Below are 21,909 nucleotides of genomic sequence, written 5' to 3' on the forward strand. Positions count from 1 at the left end.
TATGTCCGTCTGTTTATACGCAAACTCAGTTTTTGAGATATCGGAACAAGTTCTTTTCTCCTCAAGAAGCTGTTCACTTGTCGGAATTGTCGATATCGGACCACTATATCATATGGTTGCCATTGAAACTGAACGATCAAAATCAAGGTAAAGATCTTTCTTGATTACCCTTTATACGATAAGAAATGGACCTGTGAAGAGTATTATAGCTTCGTTGCAGCCAAGTTAACTTTTTTCTTATTTTAATATTATTTATACATTGAAATTTTTGAATTTTGTCATACATAAACCCTGCAACTGACATTTATGTACATCTATATTGTTTGTTTAAACATTTCATATAGTAAATCAATCAAAACACCGAAAAAAAGATTGAGACAAAATTATTTTGTAAAAAAAAAACATTTTGGATTATCAAAGAAATTTATAATACAAATTTTAGTTTATATAGAAATAATCCGCGATGAGTGAAGATGTGCCAGACACTGAAATAATACAGGCAGCAAACGTTGGGCCTAAACAACCTACAACAGTAATTGATCCGCAACAAATTCAAGAGCTCAAAGATATAGCGAATCGTTTGCGTTTACATGCAATTAGGTCTACACAAGCATCCAAATCAGGGTATATGCATAGAAAAACTATCGAATATAATAAAATGAAAATTGTTTATTATTAATCTTTACACAGCCATCCCACATCCTGCTCATCGATTGCCGATATACTTGCCGTATTGTTTTTTAATGTAATGCGTTTAGACATTAAAGAACCACGCAATCCGGCTAGTGATCGACTGGTGCTATCGAAAGGGCATGCTGCACCCATACTCTATGCAGCATGGGCGGAAGCTGGACTATTTCCTACCGATGAACTTCTAAACCTACGTAAAATTGATTCGGATCTTGAAGGGCATCCCACACCTCGTTTAAATTTTATTGATGTTGGCACCGGTTCTTTGGGTCAAGGTGTAGCAGTAGCGTCTGGTATGGCATATATTGGAAAGAATATTGATAAAAGCGATTATAGGTATAATATGTGTATCTAATAACTGTTGGATTTCAATTATGGGTCAATACTTTGAATTAGGACCTACTGTATCGTTGGTGATGGTGAATCGGCAGAGGGTTCAATATGGGAATCTTTAAATTTTGCCAGTTTTTACAATTTAGATAATCTTTGTGTAATATTTGACGTGAATCGCTTGGGACAATCTGATCCGACACAGCTGCAGCATAATATGGATGTGTATGAAAAACGTTTGGATGCATTCGGTTTCAATGCAATTGTTGTGGATGGTCACAATATTGAAGAACTGATGAATGCCTTTGACAAGGCAGCCAGTACGAAGGGCAAACCGACGGCCGTCATTGCGAAAACATTTAAAGGTAAAGGATTTCCCGGAATTGAGAATGAAGAAAATTGGCATGGTAAACCTTTAGGTGATAAGGCATGCGAAGTTATAAGAAGATTAGAATATGCGATTGTTAATCGCTCACCATGCCCAGTGGCGTTAACACCAAAATCGAATGATGGAATGACTGTGCCTGAGGTCAATATAGATAACGTTAAACTATCCACCCCACCATCATACAAATTGGGGGAACAGGTGGCAACACGTGTCGCTTATGGCAAAGCGCTGGCCAAAATGGCGGAAGGATGTGATCGTGTTATAGCTCTTGATGGCGATACAAAGAACTCTACCTATTCTGAGAAACTGAAGCAACAATTTCCTGAACGTTTCATCGAATGTTACATTGCCGAGCAAAATTTGGTTGGAGTAGCCATTGGTGCCATGTGCCGTAATCGCACAATCGCTTTTGCCTCGACCTTTGCCGCTTTCCTAACACGTGCTTTCGATCAAGTTCGCATGGGTGCTATCTCTCAGACTAACGCCAATTTTTGTGGTTCACATTGTGGCATAAGTATCGGTGAGGATGGTCCCTCACAAATGGCTCTTGAGGATATTGCCATGTTTCGCGCAATACCAGGCAGCACCGTCTTCTATCCATCGGATGCAGTTAGCTGTGAACGCGCCGTGGAATTGGCAGCAAATACGTCAGGTATATGCTTCATACGCACCTCCAGACCGAGTACAGCCGTTATTTACAAAAACGAGGAGGTATTCCAAGTGGGCATTGGTAAAGTGATAAAACAATCGCGCAAGGATAAAGTGCTTTTGGTAGGCGCGGGTATAACGTTATATGAATGCCTGTCGGCTGCCGCAGATCTGGAGAAAATTGGCATAAAAGTCCGTGTTGTTGATCCTTTCACTATAAAACCGTTGGATGCCGGACTGATAATGGCAAACGCCCGTGCATGTGGTGGACGCATCATTGTCGTTGAGGATCATTACCAAGAAGGCGGTTTAGGGGAAGCTGTACTAAGTGCGCTGGCTATGGAACGCAATGTGGAGGTGAAACATTTACATGTACCACATGTACCACGGTCTGGACCGCCAACTGTGCTAATAGATAAATTTGGCATATCAGCACGTCATATTATAGAGGCTGTGTCCAATTATATGGAATGCAGGTGCACATCCAATCTCGAGGATTAGAAAAAAAAATTTAAAAAAGTTCGATTACCGATATTTTGTTTAGGTAATATGGTATATAGGTCGAAAAATTTCCAAAATGTAATTTATTTGAAAGAATGTATATATCTAAGTTTTCAGCTTTGAATTTATAGAATACACAAATATAAATGTGCTTTAAATTAAAGAAAAAAGTTCACAATTTTAATATTGGCAACACCTTGTGTTTAAATAAATTAAATTGAAACAAGAAAAACCGTTAACTTCGGTTGTTGAAGCTTCAAATCGGCTGTACCAAAGCTACCCTCAACAATTACAAAAGATTCCAAACAAGGATTGGATATTGATCGATCAGTTTGTACTACAGCTACATACATATGTATATGCAACAGTGGTCCAATCTGAACAATTTCATTGTACATTGTACCGTTGCCTTGGACAATAATCCGTGCCAAATTTTGTGAAGATATATTGTCAAATAAGTTTTCCATACAATGACTGGATTTTGATGGATCCGTTTGTGTGGAATGGGAGCAAAATGCTATAGTGATCGATATCTCAAAAACTAAGCGTCTAGTTTGCATATATACTGACAGACGGATATATATATTTTAAGAAGTATTCCTTCTGACTGTTATAAAGTTCATGACAAACGTTTTATCAGAGAACGTAAATGAAGGAAAGTTATATTTTTCGATGTTCCCTCATCTGGAATTACAAATTAGTACTCAAAAAGATTTCATTTAACATTTGCTCCTTTTCTATTCATTTACGTTCTCTGGTATTATACCTGTTCCGCGCATAATTAACGGAATTCTTAGTAAAATTAATCGATATTGCTTATCGATAACAAACTATTCCAATTAGAAGCAGTTGACAAGTAGCAGTTGTCACTATTCGGAAATTTGTTGACGCGTCAAAAACGTTCGTACGCGTTGGACGAATGACATTTTGTACTTAACCAATAAGAAAGAAGCGAAATTTTTATTCAGCCAATTTTTAGTCGAAAGTGTTTTATTTAAAAAAGTTTAGATATACGGAATATAATTAATAGAACAATGGCGGTAAGCCCCGGATTACTTACAATGAACCAATATTATATATTAATACATAATATTCGAAACCAAATTCTCTTCATTTAGCCACAACAAAAGGGTAAACAAGGTACAAAAGGAGCAAAGCAGATTGTGGAGGAAAATAAGGCCACACTGAAGTTCTACAGGAACATGGCCCTTGGTAGTACCGCGGCCATAATATTGTTAAACTTGGTATTTTTTGGACTCAGCAAAGTAACAGTTGTATGTATGTACTTATATTACATGTTTCATTAATTAACTTTTTCTCAATTAAATTCTGTCGAAGATTATGGGCATCATAGCCGTACTAATTTTAGCCGGTTCCGTTCAATTCATGGTTTTCATGTCAAGACCAAAATACTCTGAAAATGGTAGCATTCTTGATTCTGGAAATGACTTGAATATGGAAGGCGGTATAGCTGAGTAAGTGTGTTTCAAATAAATTGGTTGTACTTGTGATCTAATGTCATACATTGATTATTCGCAGAAATGTAAAAGATTTAATAATATTAACATCTGGAACCATAATTTTGTCCTTATTATCAAATTACTTTTGGTACCTGTTACTTTTGGCGCCATTGCGGGCCATTTGGATGTTGTGGGGCAGTGTTATACAGCCCTGGTTATCGCAGCGTAATGCCGCAGACCAAGAACCCGAATTAGATGAGAAAAAACAACGTAAACTTGAACGTAAAATGCGTCGCATGAGATGAAGATACCAAAGTCGACTAAAATGGACCTCTATTTACACATTGCCCATAGCGGCTCTCAGAGTCAATAATGTAACGTATTGTAACAAAAACGGTTGTGCCTCAAGTTAGCCGTTTTTACGATGGTAAAGTTCAGTTACCAATTTACATTAAGTATTTTGTTTTTTGTTTTGTTTTCTGGAATTGGTAATTTAATTTGCATATGGAGTTCACATAGTTGTGTTTTGTATTTTTGGCGTTACCAATTGAAGGGTTTCTCGTTACTTTACGATTGTAAGTATTTATAAGAGATATACATCTACATTTTGTATACAATTAAGAAATAATAAAGAAACACAAAAATGTGACAAAATATAAAACTAATTGGTGTTTATACATATATATATTACGCAAATAACTAGTAGAAACACACACGTTTAAGTATTTATTTATATTTAGTCGCACTGTATTAAATAGCTGCGAAAACAATGTAAAAATATAGTTTTTGCTGCTGTGTCGACAGTGCTTGATCGGGTCAACTATAATTACGTGTATATTGGTTACTTACTTCTATATTTTACCATAAAACAAACAAAGAGGATAGCCGGTTGTTCTAAATGCGATTTATACACTTATTTACTTAACTTAACGCCCAAATCTCAATATTTATTTCAACATGAATCTTTAAATATTGTATTCCATAATTCAGAATTACAATCATTTTTTATTTAAAAAACCACGTGCTTAAATTCTGTGCAAAGGAACCAGTATTTTTTGTGTACACCCGCGACCGTTGCTGCAATACCACACCCAAATTATTATTCGTTGTTCTTTTAGCCAATTAATTGACCTTTGTATTGCATCTGTTGCCAATGTGGGTAAATTTAACCTCATATCATTTAATGAGAATACAAAAATACATAACTTTAACAAGTGCATGGTGCATTCAATACATACATACATTCAATAGTTCGTATAACATATGTATATGGTTCAATAAATACCACTTTGGATGTAGTAATTCAATAAACATATTTAATTCATTTACAATAAGTCATTTTCATTGCTTTTATTTAACCTAAACAAATTATTTATTATTTGTAAATAATGTTATTGTGGTTAACACAATTTTAATCTTTAGTTTATAAAATTATTGTACAATCTGAAATAATGTTACCAAAAGTTCCAAAACAAATTTACATTTCACACAACTATGGTGATATACCGCTAATTCTTCATATATATGAACCTAATTATAAGTATATTAATTATAAAAAAAGGGGTTAATAACCAGGTGTGGAAAGTATTTTTAATCAAGCCACAAATTAATGAAGAAAACGTAGAAAAAAATGCAATTGAAAGATGCTAAACCTAAAACAGTTTCAATATGGATTGTAAATTTTTGTTTGCCTTTACTAATCTTCATTAAATGTTAACAACTTTAAGTTAAACTTACTGGAGTGTGTATGTGTGTTTATAAATGAGTTTTTAATTGCAATGCATAATCCCACCACGCATGTGTTGATATAACTATATACATATTTTTAAGTATGTACATACACATGTACTAAATATGCTTTTATACATATTAAGGTACTTAAGCTTTCTATTAATGTGGGATAATAATAATTTAAATTCACAACTACAAAGCGATTACTTTTGAATATGTGTTATAGATCATTCAATTAAACCTCCAATCACTTAAGGAATTTAATTGAATTGCTCCGGCATAACGTAAGAGATATCATCCCAAGGATGACGATATAGACCCTGCTTCAGACGCTTCTGGTCCATGTAATGACCAATGAAGCCTATACTGCGACCGAGCACGAATAGGGAATTAATTGCACCGATGTTGATATATTCCTGCGCTTCCTCACTGCAAACAGAGAAGAAGATTATTAATTTCAATATGTAAATAATAATTATATAAAATTTAATTGTTCGTAAAAGTGTAAATGATTTTTGACGTTCTACGATTCTACGGATACCGTTATAATTAGTTAAAAATATTAGCTAATATGGCTTGCATTTTGGCATTTTGCTAACTTATTGCTCAACTTACCTCGTAAAAGAGCCACAATTACGCAACATGTCCACAAAACTGGTGGCAATAACACCATCCACATTCAAGATCAAGTTTGGCTTCTTGTTTGTGGTAATTTTCTCAACTTCCAACGCATATCGCAGTAGCGGTGCTGATGGGAAATTCTCCAAAACAAATTCTTTTATGATTTTAACACGCACATCGGGATTGTTTATGGATTTGACACGATGACCAATACCCAGAATGAGTTTGCCATCTTTACGCATTTGATTGACAAAGTCCATGGGGTGTAAATTCGAGTCATAGGCCTCAGAAAATTGTCGTGCAGAGCCATCAAGTGCACCACCGAAACGATCACCCTACAAATACAGAAACAAACAGTTAGAATTTAATATATTTAGGTAGCTCCTTGTGATAGGTGTGAACTCACAATTGTCAACAAGCCACTGACTACGGATGATACCAAGTCTTTGCCGGCACGCGCACAAACAATCGTGTTGTGCGCACCCGAAACAGCGGGTCCATGATCAGCAGTCACCATTAGGCACATTTCGAAGAATTTGCATACGTATGGTGGTAGACAACGTTGGAACCATAATAGCGATACCACACCGCCGATACCCACGTCCTTGTTGAGCACTTCACTAATGGGCATGCCAGCGTATAGCAATTCTTGGCCACGTTCATCGCAGATGGATGTCATAAAGGAGGCAGGCTTACGAATTAATCCCAATTCACGTGCCCACGAGTAATCCATTGGCACTGTTGGTGGTGGTACTTCCTCTTTAGGCACGATACGTCCCGATTTCACCAATTCGGCGTATACCTGCTGAATCAGATCACCCAACGAGTCGAAAGAGTCGGGCACATAGGCACCAGCCTCACGCAATGTCTTGTTCTTGGCGGATGCTGTCTCACGATCTGAGTTGGCACATGAACCTGCATGGCCAAATTGTACCTCAGAAGTGAACATACTAGCGCAAGTGCCTATACACCATGCAACCAAAGGTTTGTTTATGCGTCCGTCCTTGAGCGCAGCGCACACCTCATACTCTTCGGTGCCGCCCACCTCACCCAATAATACGATCAGCTTAGCTTCTGGATCAGCCTGATAGCGTAAGATGTGATCCATAAATGTGGAGCCTGGGTAGCGATCGCCACCAATTGCAATGCCTTCGAGCACACCATCGGTGGCTTTCGAAACAATATTGTTCAATTCGTTTGACATACCGCCGGAACGAGACACATATGCCACACTGCCGGGACGATAGAGTTTCGAGTGCAAAATGTTGTCCAACATGCCACCGGTGTTGCCGATTTTGAAACAACCAGGTTTAACACCACCTACAGTGGCGGGCCCAATAATGGAAACGCCTTTCTTGTCGGCAGCCACAATTAATTTACGCGTCATATTTTCCGGTATACCCTCAGCAATGATGGCTACGGTACGTATCTGTGGGAATTCCAATACCTCCAATGTGGAGTCATAAGCCGAACGCAATGAAGCGAAATTCACCATTACATCAACATCTTTGTGATTCTTAACAGCATCGGACATTTTCTTATAAACTGGAATAAGTATCTCTTTATGGCCCCAATAGTACTTTTGCTTATGATCACCTGTGAAAGGATATACCATAGCAACAACGGACGGTTCATCACGTCTAGACATGTACGTAAAAGGAAAGCAGTGTTAACATTTAATTAGTTGTACTTTACTTTACGTTTACTCACCTGCAAATGAAATCGAAATCGAGCATTGATTGTACAGCGCGTTGCTGCATGCCCCAGACAATGGCTTTCGTTTTGTCGCTGAAAAATCTGCGCGTATGCGCATTTATGGCATTGCTTGGCACAGAATCATTTGCGAAAGAGTCATCTGCCGAAATAGGTGGTAGTTTAATCGATTGTGGTGATGAACCTATACCTTAAATGTGTTCCCAAATGATTTTCGATTTTGGTTTTGATTTCGATAACAACGAATGTATTTTATTGCAGTTGATTTCAAGCAGGATATAGACCGTATCAGGACGTTTTTTGGATTTTTTTTTTTTAGATATGAACGTGAGACGAACGGGATAGATGCACAAGAACAGGCAAACATACACGAGCACAAACACATAGAATTGGATACGTTACATAATACCATTAAACGGTTATGTCATTTACGTTTACGTTCCCAGCCACGTTTATATGAATTTCGTGACATTTTATATAGAGAAACAACAACAATAGATATAACCGTATGTTGTTTAATTGTTGACGTCAATATAATATTTAAAATACGTAACATTTATTTTTTACCCAAATAATATATAATGATTTTCAATCAAGGTATATTTTGTGGCAGTAATGGTGGTGGTGGTGGATTCGGAAATTGTGGTGTTGGTGATGTTGAGCAGGATAACCAATTACATACAAACATGAGGACGGACGTTGAGGATACATACAAAAATATAGAAAATATATTTAAGAATACGTTATTAGTTGGTAGGTTTACTTCATACAGTTAGATAAAAGAAAAATTTTATGTGGTTTAAACAGATTTTTTAATAAAAAAAAAATTGCGATTTTTTTTTTAATAAAAATAAAAAAGAATGTGTTGAAGCAAAATTAAAAAAAAATTTTATGATTAAAACAAATTGTTAAAAAAAAATTATAGAGAAACAAAAATAATTTTTTTAAACAAAAAAATAACAATTTAGTTGAAATAAAACTGAAAGGAAAATTTGTTGAATCATAATTAAAAAAAAATTATAATTTATTTTGTTGACAAAAAATTAAAAAAAGATATTTTGTACTGACCAATTAATATTTTAAATAAAACAAAATAATAATAAATATTATTCAACTTTAGTCCGCTTAACGGTGAATAACATAAAAATTAAATTCTCATTGCTAGAAATCCATTTGAATGAAAAATGACATGATCGGTGTTTTAAATGCAACAAAACAATTAACTGATATAATTTAAATGATCAGAAAAATATGTTCGTGCCAAAAGAAGATTTTCATGAAACCAAGTCAACAGAAAAAGTTCAATATGTTATGTTGAACCATGCGAAATCCTTCAAGCGCGCTTATTCACTTTCAAATAATGAATGCATTTACTATTTATGTGATAAACAAAAAAAAATTAAATGGTTTCAATATGAGTAGAAAGCATTTAATTTTTTTTTTTTTTGTATTTGTATGCCATAGTACGCATTTTGAAAGATTTTTGTTCAATGAAAACGATTAAAAACGCAAATTTCAACTTACCGCCATTATTGCTCACTGCACTCTCTGACGCCTTCAACTCGGATTGTGCTTGCTGACCGCCGGGTAGTAGAAAATTGGCCGTGGAGAATTCCGCTGTGGCTGTTTGTGGAATGGGTCGTTTACCTAACGCCATACCACAAATCGCCGTCATATGTGTCTCTGGACCAAACACATGCAATGGAATGCCAAGTGAGGAGCCGAATTCGCGCATCTTGCGCAAGCCTTCTTGATAATTGGGGCCGGCACGACGCACGAAAATCGACACATTGTGCTCGACCAGTTTGGGTTGGAATTCTCGCAGGGCCGTTATTATACCACGGAAGGTTGCAGCAACATTTGTAAAATTGGCAATACCACCACCAGTGATCAGCACTTTGCCTTCGGGATGTTTCGGTGATGATGTCATCAGTGTCAAAATGGTCTTGGCATATTCGTATGTTTGCTGCTCAGAAGGTGCACCACTATATTCACCATAGTTAGCCAATTCAGAAGCGCCGCCCAAATCACAAATTGTATCGGAGTAAATAACACTGGCACCACCACCAGCCACCATAGTCCAAATGCGACCATTACGATTCAATATTGTCAGCTATTCAAATAAGAATTAATGTAAACACAATAATCTTGTTTATATTATATATACATATTTGTATGTATGTAAACAAAAATGCTTGCCTTCAATGAAGCGCCACTCTTGGCATCCAAATCGGCTATGTATGCCTCTTCGGGATAAGCATCACGTCCGAATGGTGGTGGATATTCAACATCACCCCATTTTGGGCGGCATATGAAATCGGCCGTTGAGTCTAATTTGGCAGCCAAATCCAAAATGTACATACTGGTTTTAGTCACAACCAAAGGATTGATTTCCAAATAGGTAAAGTAAAGATCTACATAAGCTTTGTACAGCGCGTATATGAAAGTAGCGATACGTTTCTTTGTGGCCACGTCAGCGACATGAACCAATAATTTTGTGGTGATTTCCTCAACGGACGTTTCTTTGTTAACCAACACATCCAGCTTCAGAGCTTTCGCGTCTACATCACCGATATCAACACCACCTTGATGGTAGAAGAGAATAGTGTCAGCACTGCGATGCGAATAGATGCAGACATACATCTCTTCGGACTGTAGTAAATAAATAAAAAAAACAAAATAATATTTTCTAATTATTTTTATTTGGTGCTTTTTCTCACCTCATCATGCGGCAGAAATGGTTCAATTATGAAGTTACGCAGTTTGCCCACAGCATTACCAATTTTCTGATCCTTATTAATACGTTCACCAATCCATTCTTTCACTTGCTCGTAATTTTTCTTAACACCGATTAAACCCAATTTGCCACGGCGCTTAATCAATTGATCCGGTTTCACAACTAGTGGCTGCAATAAAAATTATATATATATATATATGTATATATATATTATAATTTTTACATATACATATACCTTTGTATGTATATACCATATATGCAAATGTGTACTTTAAGTTAACATGAGCGTACTACACGTGCACTCCCAATAACGGAAGGCAACATAGGAGATACATATGACATAAGACAAAGTGAATGAAAGAAACATGTATGCATGTGTGCATGTACAAAAGTGTCGTGTTGTATTCTATGTAAGAGTGTTTTTCCAATGGGAAACAAAGGTTACTTACTGTAAAGTAATTCAAATATTTACTCGAATGGCCTTTGAACTTGTTGAAATATTTACAATGTGAAGCGCAGATGGATGAATTACTTGCTGAAATGCAAATGTTATATTGCCGCTTAATACATTCATAACGAGGTGAAAAAATATTTCATCATAAAAATCGTATTTGCTTTTACAAGCAGGTCAAACAAAAAAAACAAAACAAAAAAAAAACAAAACAAAAAAAAACACTGGTCAAAGGGCTACATTTTCAAGGCATTAGAGTCTGCAAAACAACTTTCTACCCATCCAGAATCAAGCCTGACATGCAAAGCATATGCGCTGCATGCATAGAACCCTTGCATGCCTCATCAAAACCAAGCTAATCCTAACACGCCTCTTCCTCTTGTCCGACCCCATCAAAACAGCTAGTTTCCTGCACCTTAAGTTCGCTGACTTCGAATTTTACCCTTTTCCTCAAACAGGATGTACACTCCGCTACAACAACAACAACAATACAACAATCACTTGTGTTAAAGGTATAAAAAAAATATTTTTCATGGATAGAATGAAAATATTTTTATTTGTAATGATTAAATGCTTCTTGGGGATTTGGCAAACTATTTTCCAAAATCAAATCCAAAAAATTAAAGGTAAATTCCTTTTAGGATAAAGCTAAATACTTTTCATCATTTAGCGGGAAGCCGGTTTAGCGAGAAGCCACAATTGTGAATGTAAACGATTCTTTTTTTTGTTGTACTATTTATTACAATTCACCTGACGTCACAAGTAAACAACATCAGGCCACTTCGTCGCACACAAACTAAAAAAAAAAAACAAAAAAGGCAAAAGGTATAATTCATATACATATACTATTTATATATATGCATGTATGAATGCACTAGCGCTAGCAAACTTATCCCTACGCAGTTATTGTTCAGCATAAAAACGTGAAAATATTAAATTAATACATATACATTTGAGATATATGGAAAAGAGAAAGAGAACTTTGAAGCCATTACGGTCACGTTCAAGTAAATATAAACAAAAACGGAAACCTCTACATTGCATGATGAGTGACGTATGCATATATGTAAATAATTACACATAAATATGTACATTTAACAGTTTATTCTATTAATTTGTGTACACAAATGAAACACACACTATATTGAGTAATAAGTGGGAGGCGCTGTCATCGAATCGAGTAAAAACCCAAAAACGTTAACTTATCAACTTGTTCAGCAGCACTTGTATATCTACAAAAATATTATTGAAAACAGCAGTAAAACGAAAATAGGCCACTCAAAATTTATGATCACACTACTTTGTTAATTTTAATTAACAGAAATGTTGAATAGGAAATGTAGAATTAAGTCCCGACGCATTGAGTTTTAATAGAGTTGTTAAGTGCAAAATCATCACGCGATTTCTAAAACCTATTTAAAATTTCAAATCTATGATTAAGACGTGCACATACGTTAACAGTTTGTTTATAATAATAGAACATATGTCACCTCCAAAACTGTTAATAGTTATATTGTCAGCAGATAATGAGATGACCATTAATAAAAAAAAGCATAGTGCAATACTGCTGGGTGCACACGCAGTTGTCATTATCAATGGAGCAGTCAATTCAAAACCTCTTAATCAGTGCAGCAATAAGTTTCAATAAAAAACTAATAATCTCCTTTTTTCAATTATCTAATCGGTATAACGGTAGCACAATATTTTTTCCACGCAACCATGTGATGATGCGAGAACATGTTCTCAAATACATAGAAACTGGTCTTTTGAAGTATTTTGTGGTTAAATTGGTTAATGCCGATTACGTATAGATGGCATGGATTAACATTTTAGCCGGTAGAGTTCAAGTGCAAAGACAAATATTTATTATAATAAAAAAATGTATAAATGACGTTTAGCGAATATGCTTTTCAGATTTTCACTATTTTATAGAAATGTATGTTTGTAGATCGATGAAAGTGCTATGAAGAATAAGTAGTGCGATTAATTTAGCAATAAATAATAAAGAAATGCTAATTTAATGGAGTACTTACAGTATTCAACAGCCAAGGATTTTGTACGGTCAACTGTGACCAATCCGTTCCGGTTTTAACTGTTGCGAAACGACATTGTGCTGCGCCGGATGCTCCATTCACGTTCAAAAAACGATTCAATATATCTTTGCCAGTGGCTTCGGAAATGGCTTTGGCTGACATGTTTGTGCCTTTGTTAGCAGGAAAGTTTTCTTTTTAATGTACAATACTTTCGTTGGCTAAAATATAAAAAAATTTTTGAAATTAGAGTAATGTTTGGTAGCATTCATTTGATATTTATAGATATGTGTTGGAGTGGAAGCAGCGACCATTTGATAATTTGACCTTTCCCACGACAGTCGGGTCTACGAAACCGGAACGGACCCGGACTTATTCCGGCCAAGGACTGTCAACTCGGCAGAATTCTGTCGCTATAACAACAACAACAACAACCATTTGATAATCGCTTTTATGGCTGTTTTTAGAAACGGAATTAGATAGGTCAGTGTTCTAGTTCGAATATAAAATATGTATGTTTAGTTTGATCTCAGCATTTTCTTTAAATTTCCTATTTTAAAATTTATGTTTTTTTTTTATACATTTTGGGATGACATAGATTATTGTTTTTAGAAGATTTTTATTGAAAGAAAAACATTACTGTCTTCTTATAGAAGATTATTATTTATCAAATATTACAGTTATTTTTTAAATATAATTATGGACAAAAATATACTGTTTTCTTTTAGAACTTCATTATATAAAAAAAATACTGATTTAAGCATTAAACACTTTTTTGTACTTTTAATATTTATACAAAATTACTGTTATAAGTATTAAACACTTTTCAAATAATTTTTATTTCAAAAATATTAAAGTTACTGGCTTTTAATTTTTTAAACGTAAATCATATGAAAAACTCGTAAGATTATTTAATGATATTATTGAAAAATATCCTTGCGTCTATTACACATTTACGACAGTACACATTATTGAAATGATAAACCAGTTTATTCAAAATATTAAATGGTCAAGAACAAAAGCGCCATTAACATCGCACCACATACTTTGCTTTTAATTTCGTTTTTTTATATTAATATTGAAGAACGAAGCCGGTGCCGTTTTATAGCAATGACAACTAGCGCACTATGTCACAATAGAATTACAAATATATATATATTTTGCTAGAGCCACCAATCAACCGTTTCACGAGCGCGTTAGGCGAGAACTAAAATCAACTGAAAGTAACAGGTACAACGAAGACAATTGTTGCTGGTGTTACTACGGTTTTGAGAGCGAATGTCCACGAAATAGCTGGCCGCACGCCGTCGTAATGATCGCCGCTGATCATTCTGATCGCATTGTGTACTGATATCACCATACATATATACGTGTTAGCATATGTAAGAATATATGTATATCTGTATGTGAATATATGCGATCACAGATTTTATTCAAATTTGATTAGATCGCATCGAATAGCAATATATATCGACAGTTTATTACACATGTTTATATGTACACATAACACTGCCTTAGACGCTTGACATTTTATTGTTAATTGGCTTAGTTTATAAATTTGTGTTTTAAATTATTCACAAATATACAAATGTATGTACAAACTCTCGTACGAAATTAGCAATGTGAAATCCCAAAGCGTGTACATGCATATGGCGTGATATTTTTTGCCAAAGATGCTGGCGCGCTCTTTAAGTGCGAAAGATCTGAGCCGGTGTATATGAGTATGAAGTTATATTCAAATCAAAATGATGGCGTGGTGCCAAACTCAAGTTTTATTTTATGAGCAAGTGCTTAGCAAAAGTGTGATCGATTTGCCCTCATGAACTTTCCAATAAGCTCTATACCGGCAGCAATCTGATATGGCAATGATGAAAGTACTTCCAGTTTATCCGTCAAGTATTTTGCTAGAAATTTACGAAATTTATTTATTTTATAGAAATGGTACGGATGGATGAGTGATGCTTTAATATAATGTCCTATTATTCTAAAAAATCTTACTGGATTTAAGCTGATTTCGAAAGAATAAAGATTTATTTTCCGTTTTAGTTTCTTCACAATACATTTTCTTCTTCAAAAAAAAAGCTACTCTAGATAAATTTTGAAGGTCATCATAATGCTTTGTTTAATACCAAACGTGTTCGCAAGACACTTGTGAAAGCTGAAGAAGGTTAACATGCACTATACTTGTACAATGTTAAGAGGCTTGTCACCTGGCTGAAAAATGTCAGAATCTAATTCTATTTTTATTTTCCTATGCATATTTACAAAAAATGTATGTGCATAAATATGTATAATTGTACAAGCATATAAGTAGCGTAGTTGGATTAGAATGTATTATACATATATATAACAAGAAAAAATGTTAACTTCGGTTGCACCGAAGCTCTAATACCCTCCAAATATAAAAAAGTTTCTATACAAGGGCTTCATTCTGATCGGAAGATTTGTATGACAGCTATGTGCTATAGTGCTCCGATCTAAAAAATTTGTTCGGAGATTCCAGCGTTACTTTGTACAATAAGCCGAATTTCGTGAAGATATCTCGTGAAATATAAAAGGTTTCCGTAAAAGAACTTGATCTTGATCGTTGTTTGTATGGCAGCTGTATGCTATAGTAGCCCGATATCGGCGGTTCCAACAGATGAACAGCTTCTTTGAGAAAAGAACATATATAAATCTTCAGCTCGATATCTCAAAACTAAAGGACTAATTCGTGTATGTACAGACAGATGTACATGGCGAAATTGGCTCAGCTCATCTCCGACGTTTCCTTCTGGGTGTTGCAAACTTAATATACCCTATTTAGGGTATAAAAAGTGTTCAACTATACATACATTCTTTGTACAACCTTCAAATGTTCCAGGTTCGCATTGCGCTATGTTATCAACACCTTATAAATGCAAGTATATATAACGTATGTATGTGCATATGTATGTGTACGTATTTATATTTCCTTAAAAATTTTTATAGAAGTGTGCAAACATTACTTATTTATTAAATACACATTCAAAATATATTCTTAAAATGTATTTACTCTTGGCAATTAAGAAACGTTAAAACTATTTCAAATACAACAACAATTTGCAAAGGGTGAATAGAGGAGATATGTTTGAAATACAAAACACAAGCAATAAACTTAACAATAAAACTATTTCCAAAACTAAATTGCAGTAAAAGTATTGTCAACGTTAATTTACACAGGACAATTTGGTTCCAAATTATAAAGCAAAAAATACTGAGAGAATTAAGCAACTAAACATTTATTAGATATTTTTAATGCGAAACTTATTTATTTCAGACTTTTCGTTATTAAGTAAGAAAATAAAATTAACTATATACATACATACATGTTTATATAATTATGCTAACAAACAAATGTTGTTTGTATTCCCTTTTTGACTGTGTTGTTGTGGACATATATGGATAAAATTTATACCGTTGAAAAGGAGAAGACGTGCAGAAGTGCACAACGTTTTTCGCATGTGCGTCAACGGGAACACAGGTAAAAAAAATGCGTTGGTGCAAATTTGGCGACTGCAACAACTACAAGCACGGTGCCGCGTTTCCATTGGTTGATGTTATTTCTCCCTACACTTAACACAATCGTATACAGAAGTACATTTCGTCTCTGTTGCAAATATTAGGTCAAGTAAAAAGTTCGTTTCCATTGGTTGATGTTATTTCTCCCTACACTTAACACAATCGTATACAGAAGTACATTTCGTCTCTGTTGCAAATATTAGGTCAAGTAAAAAGTTCGTTCGGTTTTTATCTAAGAGAAGAGATGGCGTTATTGTCCATAGTACTAGTGTTACGTGTCGCATCATGTCATACTACACGGCGCTGAATACGTCAAAGATGGGCACCAGCAAAGAGAAAATTCGCTGTATTTTACAATTTTTCTTCGATCAAGGCGAAAAAGCATCGGGGGAAACTTTGCGTGAATAATACGTTTAAAGTATGCCACCTTGTGACCAAAAATTGTCTAAATCGAACCAAAACTGTTCAAGCCCCTAAGTACTAAATATGTGGACCCCAGTGCCTATAGTTGACCTTCTACCGAAAATATCAGCCAATCCACAAAGAAATCTCAAACGAGTATACCATTTGACTTTGCGAGAGTATAAAATGTTCGGTTACATCCGAACATTCTTTACTTGTTTCAATTCAATTTTTGTTATTGTTATACTCTTACAACATGTTGCTACAGTTTATAATAGTTTTGTTCACCTAAGGGTTGTTTGTATCATCTAAAACTAATCAAGATAGATTAAGGGTTATATATGTATATATAAATGATCAGGATAAAAAGACGAGTTGAAATTAGGGTGACTGTCTGTCTGTGCTGTTGCAATATGCCACCTTCTGATCAAAAATTGTTCAAATAGGACCAAAACTACCTTCAGGTACCGAATATGAGGACCCCAGATACGATTGTAAACTATTTTTCGAAAATATCGCTCAATCTGTGAGATATGTCTTAGAAATTCGGAGCGAATCCTTTTCTGATAATAGTATGCCTGTATGCTAATAATGGCTTGACTCGGATCAATAATTCCCTTAGTCCTCATATAATTAATGGACAAATTTTTAAACTGTCGGCTGTGTTATATATTTACAAAATTGCTTGGAAATATGTTCCCGAGTGTACCTGGGCAATGTCAAAAGTTAGTGAGATCAGCACAGATCTTAACTGCCCCAATGTACCGTATATAACGATTTCCGACTTTCCACCTCTCTTTTAACCGTTCAGGTTGGTCAAAATGCGTGATCTTTTAATAAATTTAAGTGGACTTGTTTCCTTAGAAAGTATAAAGCTATATTAATGATTTAGCGCTGAATATAAATAGTAGAGTGGAGCGAAACAAATTTTTTTTTTTTGCTTAGCCTGAGGGTAAAATCTGTAGATTATAAAAATTTTGGATAAAAAATTGGTTTTTAAGACCTAGAGGCGGCGCACTCAGTTTTAAAGTAAATTTTTGAGTTAAAATTAAGCAAAAATAAACTAAATTTTTTTCGCTCCACCCTAATGAATAGAGTCCGTCTAGGTCTTGACCTAACCCTCATATCCCTAATATAATGAATTCCGATCCTCTGGTTGACATTTTTCACATCAACACAATACTTGTGTAATAATTTTCACTGATGGGAAGTAAAATGTTGTTACAAAACTAAATGAGTCTATACAGACAGACGGTCATGGCTGAATCGACTCACTCGTCATACTGATTCTTTATATACACAAACTTCGTGGCAAACTTAATATACCATGTTCAGGGTATAATAATAAGTTATAATGCACCTGGAAATAAATAATTTCCTTATATTTGCTTACATTATTGGATTGAATATATATAATATATAAATCCCATCCTTCAAATTATCCATATGTATGTATTTATTTACATATTGTTTTATACATATGTACTATAATGTCAAATCGATAGTACATTAAAGATTTATACAGGCTAAAAGACTAAAGTAGCTAGTAGATAAATTTAACAGTATTTAAAAAAATTATAGATCATATTCATGGTCATACGCCTTAGTGAATATGATAAATTATAAGGTTATATTTGAATTTGTTTGAAGCTTTTCAATTAACGAACACGGTTTACTGTACAACAATATTAAATATTTTATTTGCCTTTACCTATTCAGATTGCAGGCCAAGGCTTAACAATAGCTGCAGTCACACATTAACATTAATATTTCTTTATATATAAGTATTTATATGTATGTCAACAGAGCATATGCACAGAAGTATGCATACTAGTATATATTCAAAACGTACCTGTTTATTAAGTAATAAATTCAAAACATTGACCAACTATGAAAAAAATTGCTCTATGTTTGGTTTGGAGCGCTAACCAATAACGGTTTGTGGCACTGCACAAGAGAAGAGAAAGTGGGTAAAATCAATAACAGAAGTAACTGCCAAACGAGTTTTGTTTAAAGTGCAACGGAACTGGATGTCGTAATCATTACATATCAGAATATTAATGAGCGATTCAATTGAAATCGAAAGTGATCCTAAATTCCTGCTGTAAAGGTGTCTCTATAAACATTTATATTTTTATATATTTCATAGTTATTGCAAACATAACAATAATGTACCATAAATCGGGTATATTAACTGTCTACTTTTTGAGCTTTCCTATATGTAGTTGATTCCCTGTACTTTTCAACGCATTTGTATTTATACCTTTTGGTGGACCCGTTCAGCCACCTTTAATGAATTAGGCATTAGTGAACTGAACTTTGTTTTTAGTTGCTGACCGCTCCATTTCACCATTTTAACATACAACAACCATTTTAACATACACATTGCCTAATTTCATGATGATATTACTTTGACTTTTCACTTCGAAAGCATGCGCTATGCCAACAATATTAAGCAAAATTTATCGCACTCACAAGAGACACCTTTGCTAAGCAGTAATTTTACAAATCCACCTCCCCTTTGCAATCTTCAACGAAATACCTAATATGTACGTCATACAATAAGTCCCCCGGCAAACAATGCAAACTAATTTTTTCATCCAACTTTATGCAATTATTTTTAACCACCTTAGTAGGTATTTATTTTCTTCCAAAAAATATGCACTTACTGCTTGAATTTCAGTTAAGAAAAAATCTCCAGTTTAAATTTATTTCTGCTATTTTATTTTACAGTTATAATCCACTGAAATAGTGTAAACTTTATTGAAAACAGAAAACACGTATGCGTTGAATAAACGCAAGCGAATACGAATATCGAATTAAAATGATTTTATTCGTTTGCCAACCTGTCCCATACAACAGGGTTACCAACTGCATTGCTACTAAGTAAATTATCAATGAACTAATTTGTAGAGCTGTTAATGTTGCATTAACACATTTTCGTTTACCAACGGAAACAAGCTGGGAATATGTCAAATATATTAAAAAACATTTGATATTATTTTCCAATTCTTTTCCCAAAATTGAGTTAGCAATAATTTAGTGGCAGTTCTTTTTAGGGCTACTAATAGTTTGGCAACACTGCATGGTAATAAAATCCACAACAACATTCATCTTGTTTACTTTCTTACAACGATTTCTTATCTTTTTCTCCAATTTTTCTTATCAGGTCGAATCTGACAGAATCATTATAGAAGAAATAAAGAAGTGAAAGAAATATGTCTATATATAAAGATCTTCCAGAGGTATTTTTAAACGTTACTGTATTCATTTAACACAAATCTTATTGTCTTTTTATAGGAGCATCCTAGAAAACTAATACCAGAACTATGCCGGCAATTTTACCATCTTGGGTAAGGATTATACTTGCATAGTAACAAAAAAAATTATTAATATATAATTACGTTTAATTAATAGTTGGGTAACTGGCACTGGTGGAGGCATGAGCATTAAATATAAGTAAGTAAATAACAAATGAAATAAGTTTTCAGTTTTAAAAAAATTGTGCATAGCAACGAAATTTATATAGCCCCATCGGGAGTACAAAAGGAACGTATGCAACCAGATGATTTATTCGTACAGGATGAGGAAGGAAAAGACATTATGTTACCACCGGATTACAAAAAGTAATAGTTTGTAAAATGTAAAAAGTTATGTATGTAACATTTGTTCTTTGCTTTTTGATTAGGCTAACGAAAAGTCAGTGTACGCCCTTATTTATGCTCGCTTATCGTCATAGAAGAGCGGAAGCTGTGATACACACACATTCGCAGCATGCAGTAATGGCAACTTTATTATGGCCTGGAGAAGTCTTCCGTTGCACACATTTGGAGATGATTAAAGTACACATTAAAATTATATTATATCTGATTTAGGAGTTATGTTTCTAAGCACATGTTTTGTATTCTACAGGGCGTTTACGATGAGGACTTAAACCGTTATCTACGATACGATGAAGAACTAGTCGTGCCAATTATAGAGAACACTCCATTTGAACGAGATTTAGCAGATAGCATGTATGCTGCTATGCTTAAGTATCCCGGTTGTAGTGCGGTGCTAGTTCGACGTCATGGCGTGTATGTTTGGGGTAAAAGCTGGGAAAAAGCTAAAACAATGTAAGAGTATTTGATTAAACATTTGTATTTGTGTTGTTAATTGTCTAATTTATGATGATTTTAGGTCTGAGTGCTATGATTACCTCTTCTCTATTTGCGTGGAGATGAAGAAGAGTGGGTTAAATCCTGAAATTTTTTAACGAATAACATAGTAATTATAAGAAAAAATTGTGCATTTTATTATTCCTAAAAGTGAATAAGCAAAGAACCTTTAATAAAGATCTTAAGTCATGCCTTTTAAAGGCTAATGATAAAGATGTCCTTAAATCTGCATTCAACATTCTTATGGACATAAATCAAAATTAAAATTTCTGTTTTGTTGAATGTTAAAATAATTCAACACCGTATATCTTTCAGCAGAGAATGTTAATAAATATTTAAATTATTTTTATTATTTATTACTAAATTTCTTTGCTTTCAGGGTATTCAAACATATAGCAGAGAACGTAAATTATGATATACGTTCTTTGCATATAGATTCCACAAATGTGAAGGGCACCACTCTTTCTGATTTTATGTCTTCATATGACATTTGCGTATGTGTCAAAAAAT

The 21,909-nt window shown here is 34.3% G+C and overlaps 4 protein-coding genes across 7 annotated transcripts; 3 read left to right on the forward strand and 1 right to left on the reverse strand.

Annotated features, from left to right (window-relative positions):
- The first annotated feature begins 331 nt into the window (after positions 1–331).
- Positions 332–2,741, forward strand: LOC106624639 (transketolase). Its single transcript, XM_014244400.3, has 3 exons — positions 332–624; positions 691–1,026; positions 1,087–2,741. Exons 1-3 carry the CDS (start codon positions 464–466, stop codon positions 2,555–2,557), a joined length of 1,968 nt encoding a protein of 655 aa, XP_014099875.1. The 5' UTR covers positions 332–463; the 3' UTR covers positions 2,558–2,741.
- Positions 2,742–3,426: 685 nt separating this feature from the next.
- On the forward strand, positions 3,427–4,682 carry LOC106624640 (transmembrane protein 208). Its single transcript, XM_036375862.2, has 4 exons — positions 3,427–3,597; positions 3,676–3,831; positions 3,896–4,032; positions 4,097–4,682. Exons 1-4 carry the CDS (start codon positions 3,592–3,594, stop codon positions 4,320–4,322), a joined length of 525 nt encoding a protein of 174 aa, XP_036231755.1. The 5' UTR covers positions 3,427–3,591; the 3' UTR covers positions 4,323–4,682.
- A 219-nt stretch (positions 4,683–4,901) lies between these two features.
- On the reverse strand, positions 4,902–20,068 carry ATPCL (ATP-citrate synthase). Of its 4 annotated transcripts, none has more exons than XM_036378190.2 (9): positions 19,912–20,068; positions 13,304–13,521; positions 10,803–10,988; positions 10,282–10,734; positions 9,607–10,195; positions 8,080–8,272; positions 6,776–8,009; positions 6,364–6,704; positions 4,902–6,177 (listed from the first exon to the last, which is right to left on the reverse strand). In XM_036378190.2, the coding sequence occupies exons 2-9, from the start codon at positions 13,463–13,465 to the stop codon at positions 6,009–6,011; spliced, it is 3,327 nt and encodes a 1,108-aa protein (XP_036234083.2). In that variant the 5' UTR covers positions 13,466–13,521; positions 19,912–20,068; the 3' UTR covers positions 4,902–6,008. The 4 variants fall into 4 exon arrangements, with proteins under 4 accessions (XP_036234083.2, XP_036234091.2, XP_036234095.2 ...); XM_036378198.2 differs by lacking the exon at positions 19,912–20,068 and adding an exon at positions 14,347–14,517 and having other exon boundaries at positions 8,080–8,266; XM_036378202.2 differs by lacking the exon at positions 19,912–20,068 and adding an exon at positions 14,347–14,516 and having other exon boundaries at positions 8,080–8,224.
- Positions 20,069–20,342: 274 nt separating this feature from the next.
- LOC138855639 (probable methylthioribulose-1-phosphate dehydratase) lies at positions 20,343–21,624 on the forward strand. Its single transcript, XM_014241540.3, has 7 exons — positions 20,343–20,487; positions 20,543–20,595; positions 20,660–20,701; positions 20,755–20,868; positions 20,931–21,084; positions 21,155–21,357; positions 21,422–21,624. Exons 1-7 carry the CDS (start codon positions 20,461–20,463, stop codon positions 21,495–21,497), a joined length of 669 nt encoding a protein of 222 aa, XP_014097015.2. The 5' UTR covers positions 20,343–20,460; the 3' UTR covers positions 21,498–21,624.
- The last annotated feature ends 285 nt before the right edge of the window (positions 21,625–21,909 follow it).

Source organism: Bactrocera oleae, chromosome 4 (assembly GCF_042242935.1).
Source record: "Bactrocera oleae isolate idBacOlea1 chromosome 4, idBacOlea1, whole genome shotgun sequence".
NCBI lineage: Eukaryota > Metazoa > Arthropoda > Insecta > Diptera > Tephritidae > Bactrocera > Bactrocera oleae.

Excerpts from the sequence above, each read along its gene's own strand:
- LOC106624639 (XM_014244400.3), top strand. The coding sequence starts at position 464 with ATGAGTGAAGATGTGCCAGACACTGAAATAATACAGGCAGCAAACGTT. Across the intron at positions 625-690 it reads ACACAAGCATCCAAATCAGG|CCATCCCACATCCTGCTCAT; the intron begins GTATATGCATAG and ends ATCTTTACACAG. Across the intron at positions 1,027-1,086 it reads ATTGATAAAAGCGATTATAG|GACCTACTGTATCGTTGGTG; the intron begins GTATAATATGTG and ends ACTTTGAATTAG.
- LOC106624640 (XM_036375862.2), top strand. Across the intron at positions 3,832-3,895 it reads GACTCAGCAAAGTAACAGTT|ATTATGGGCATCATAGCCGT; the intron begins GTATGTATGTAC and ends ATTCTGTCGAAG. Across the intron at positions 4,033-4,096 it reads ATGGAAGGCGGTATAGCTGA|AAATGTAAAAGATTTAATAA; the intron begins GTAAGTGTGTTT and ends GATTATTCGCAG.
- ATPCL (XM_036378190.2), bottom strand. The coding sequence starts at position 13,465 with ATGTCAGCCAAAGCCATTTCCGAAGCCACTGGCAAAGATATATTGAAT. Across the intron at positions 8,273-9,606 it reads TGCAGTGAGCAATAATGGCG|GTATAGGTTCATCACCACAA; the intron begins GTAAGTTGAAAT and ends AACACATTTAAG. Across the intron at positions 6,705-6,775 it reads TCAGTGGCTTGTTGACAATT|GGTGATCGTTTCGGTGGTGC; the intron begins GTGAGTTCACAC and ends CTGTATTTGTAG.
- LOC138855639 (XM_014241540.3), top strand. The coding sequence starts at position 20,461 with ATGTCTATATATAAAGATCTTCCAGAG. Across the intron at positions 20,488-20,542 it reads TATATAAAGATCTTCCAGAG|GAGCATCCTAGAAAACTAAT; the intron begins GTATTTTTAAAC and ends GTCTTTTTATAG. Across the intron at positions 21,085-21,154 it reads CACATTTGGAGATGATTAAA|GGCGTTTACGATGAGGACTT; the intron begins GTACACATTAAA and ends TGTATTCTACAG.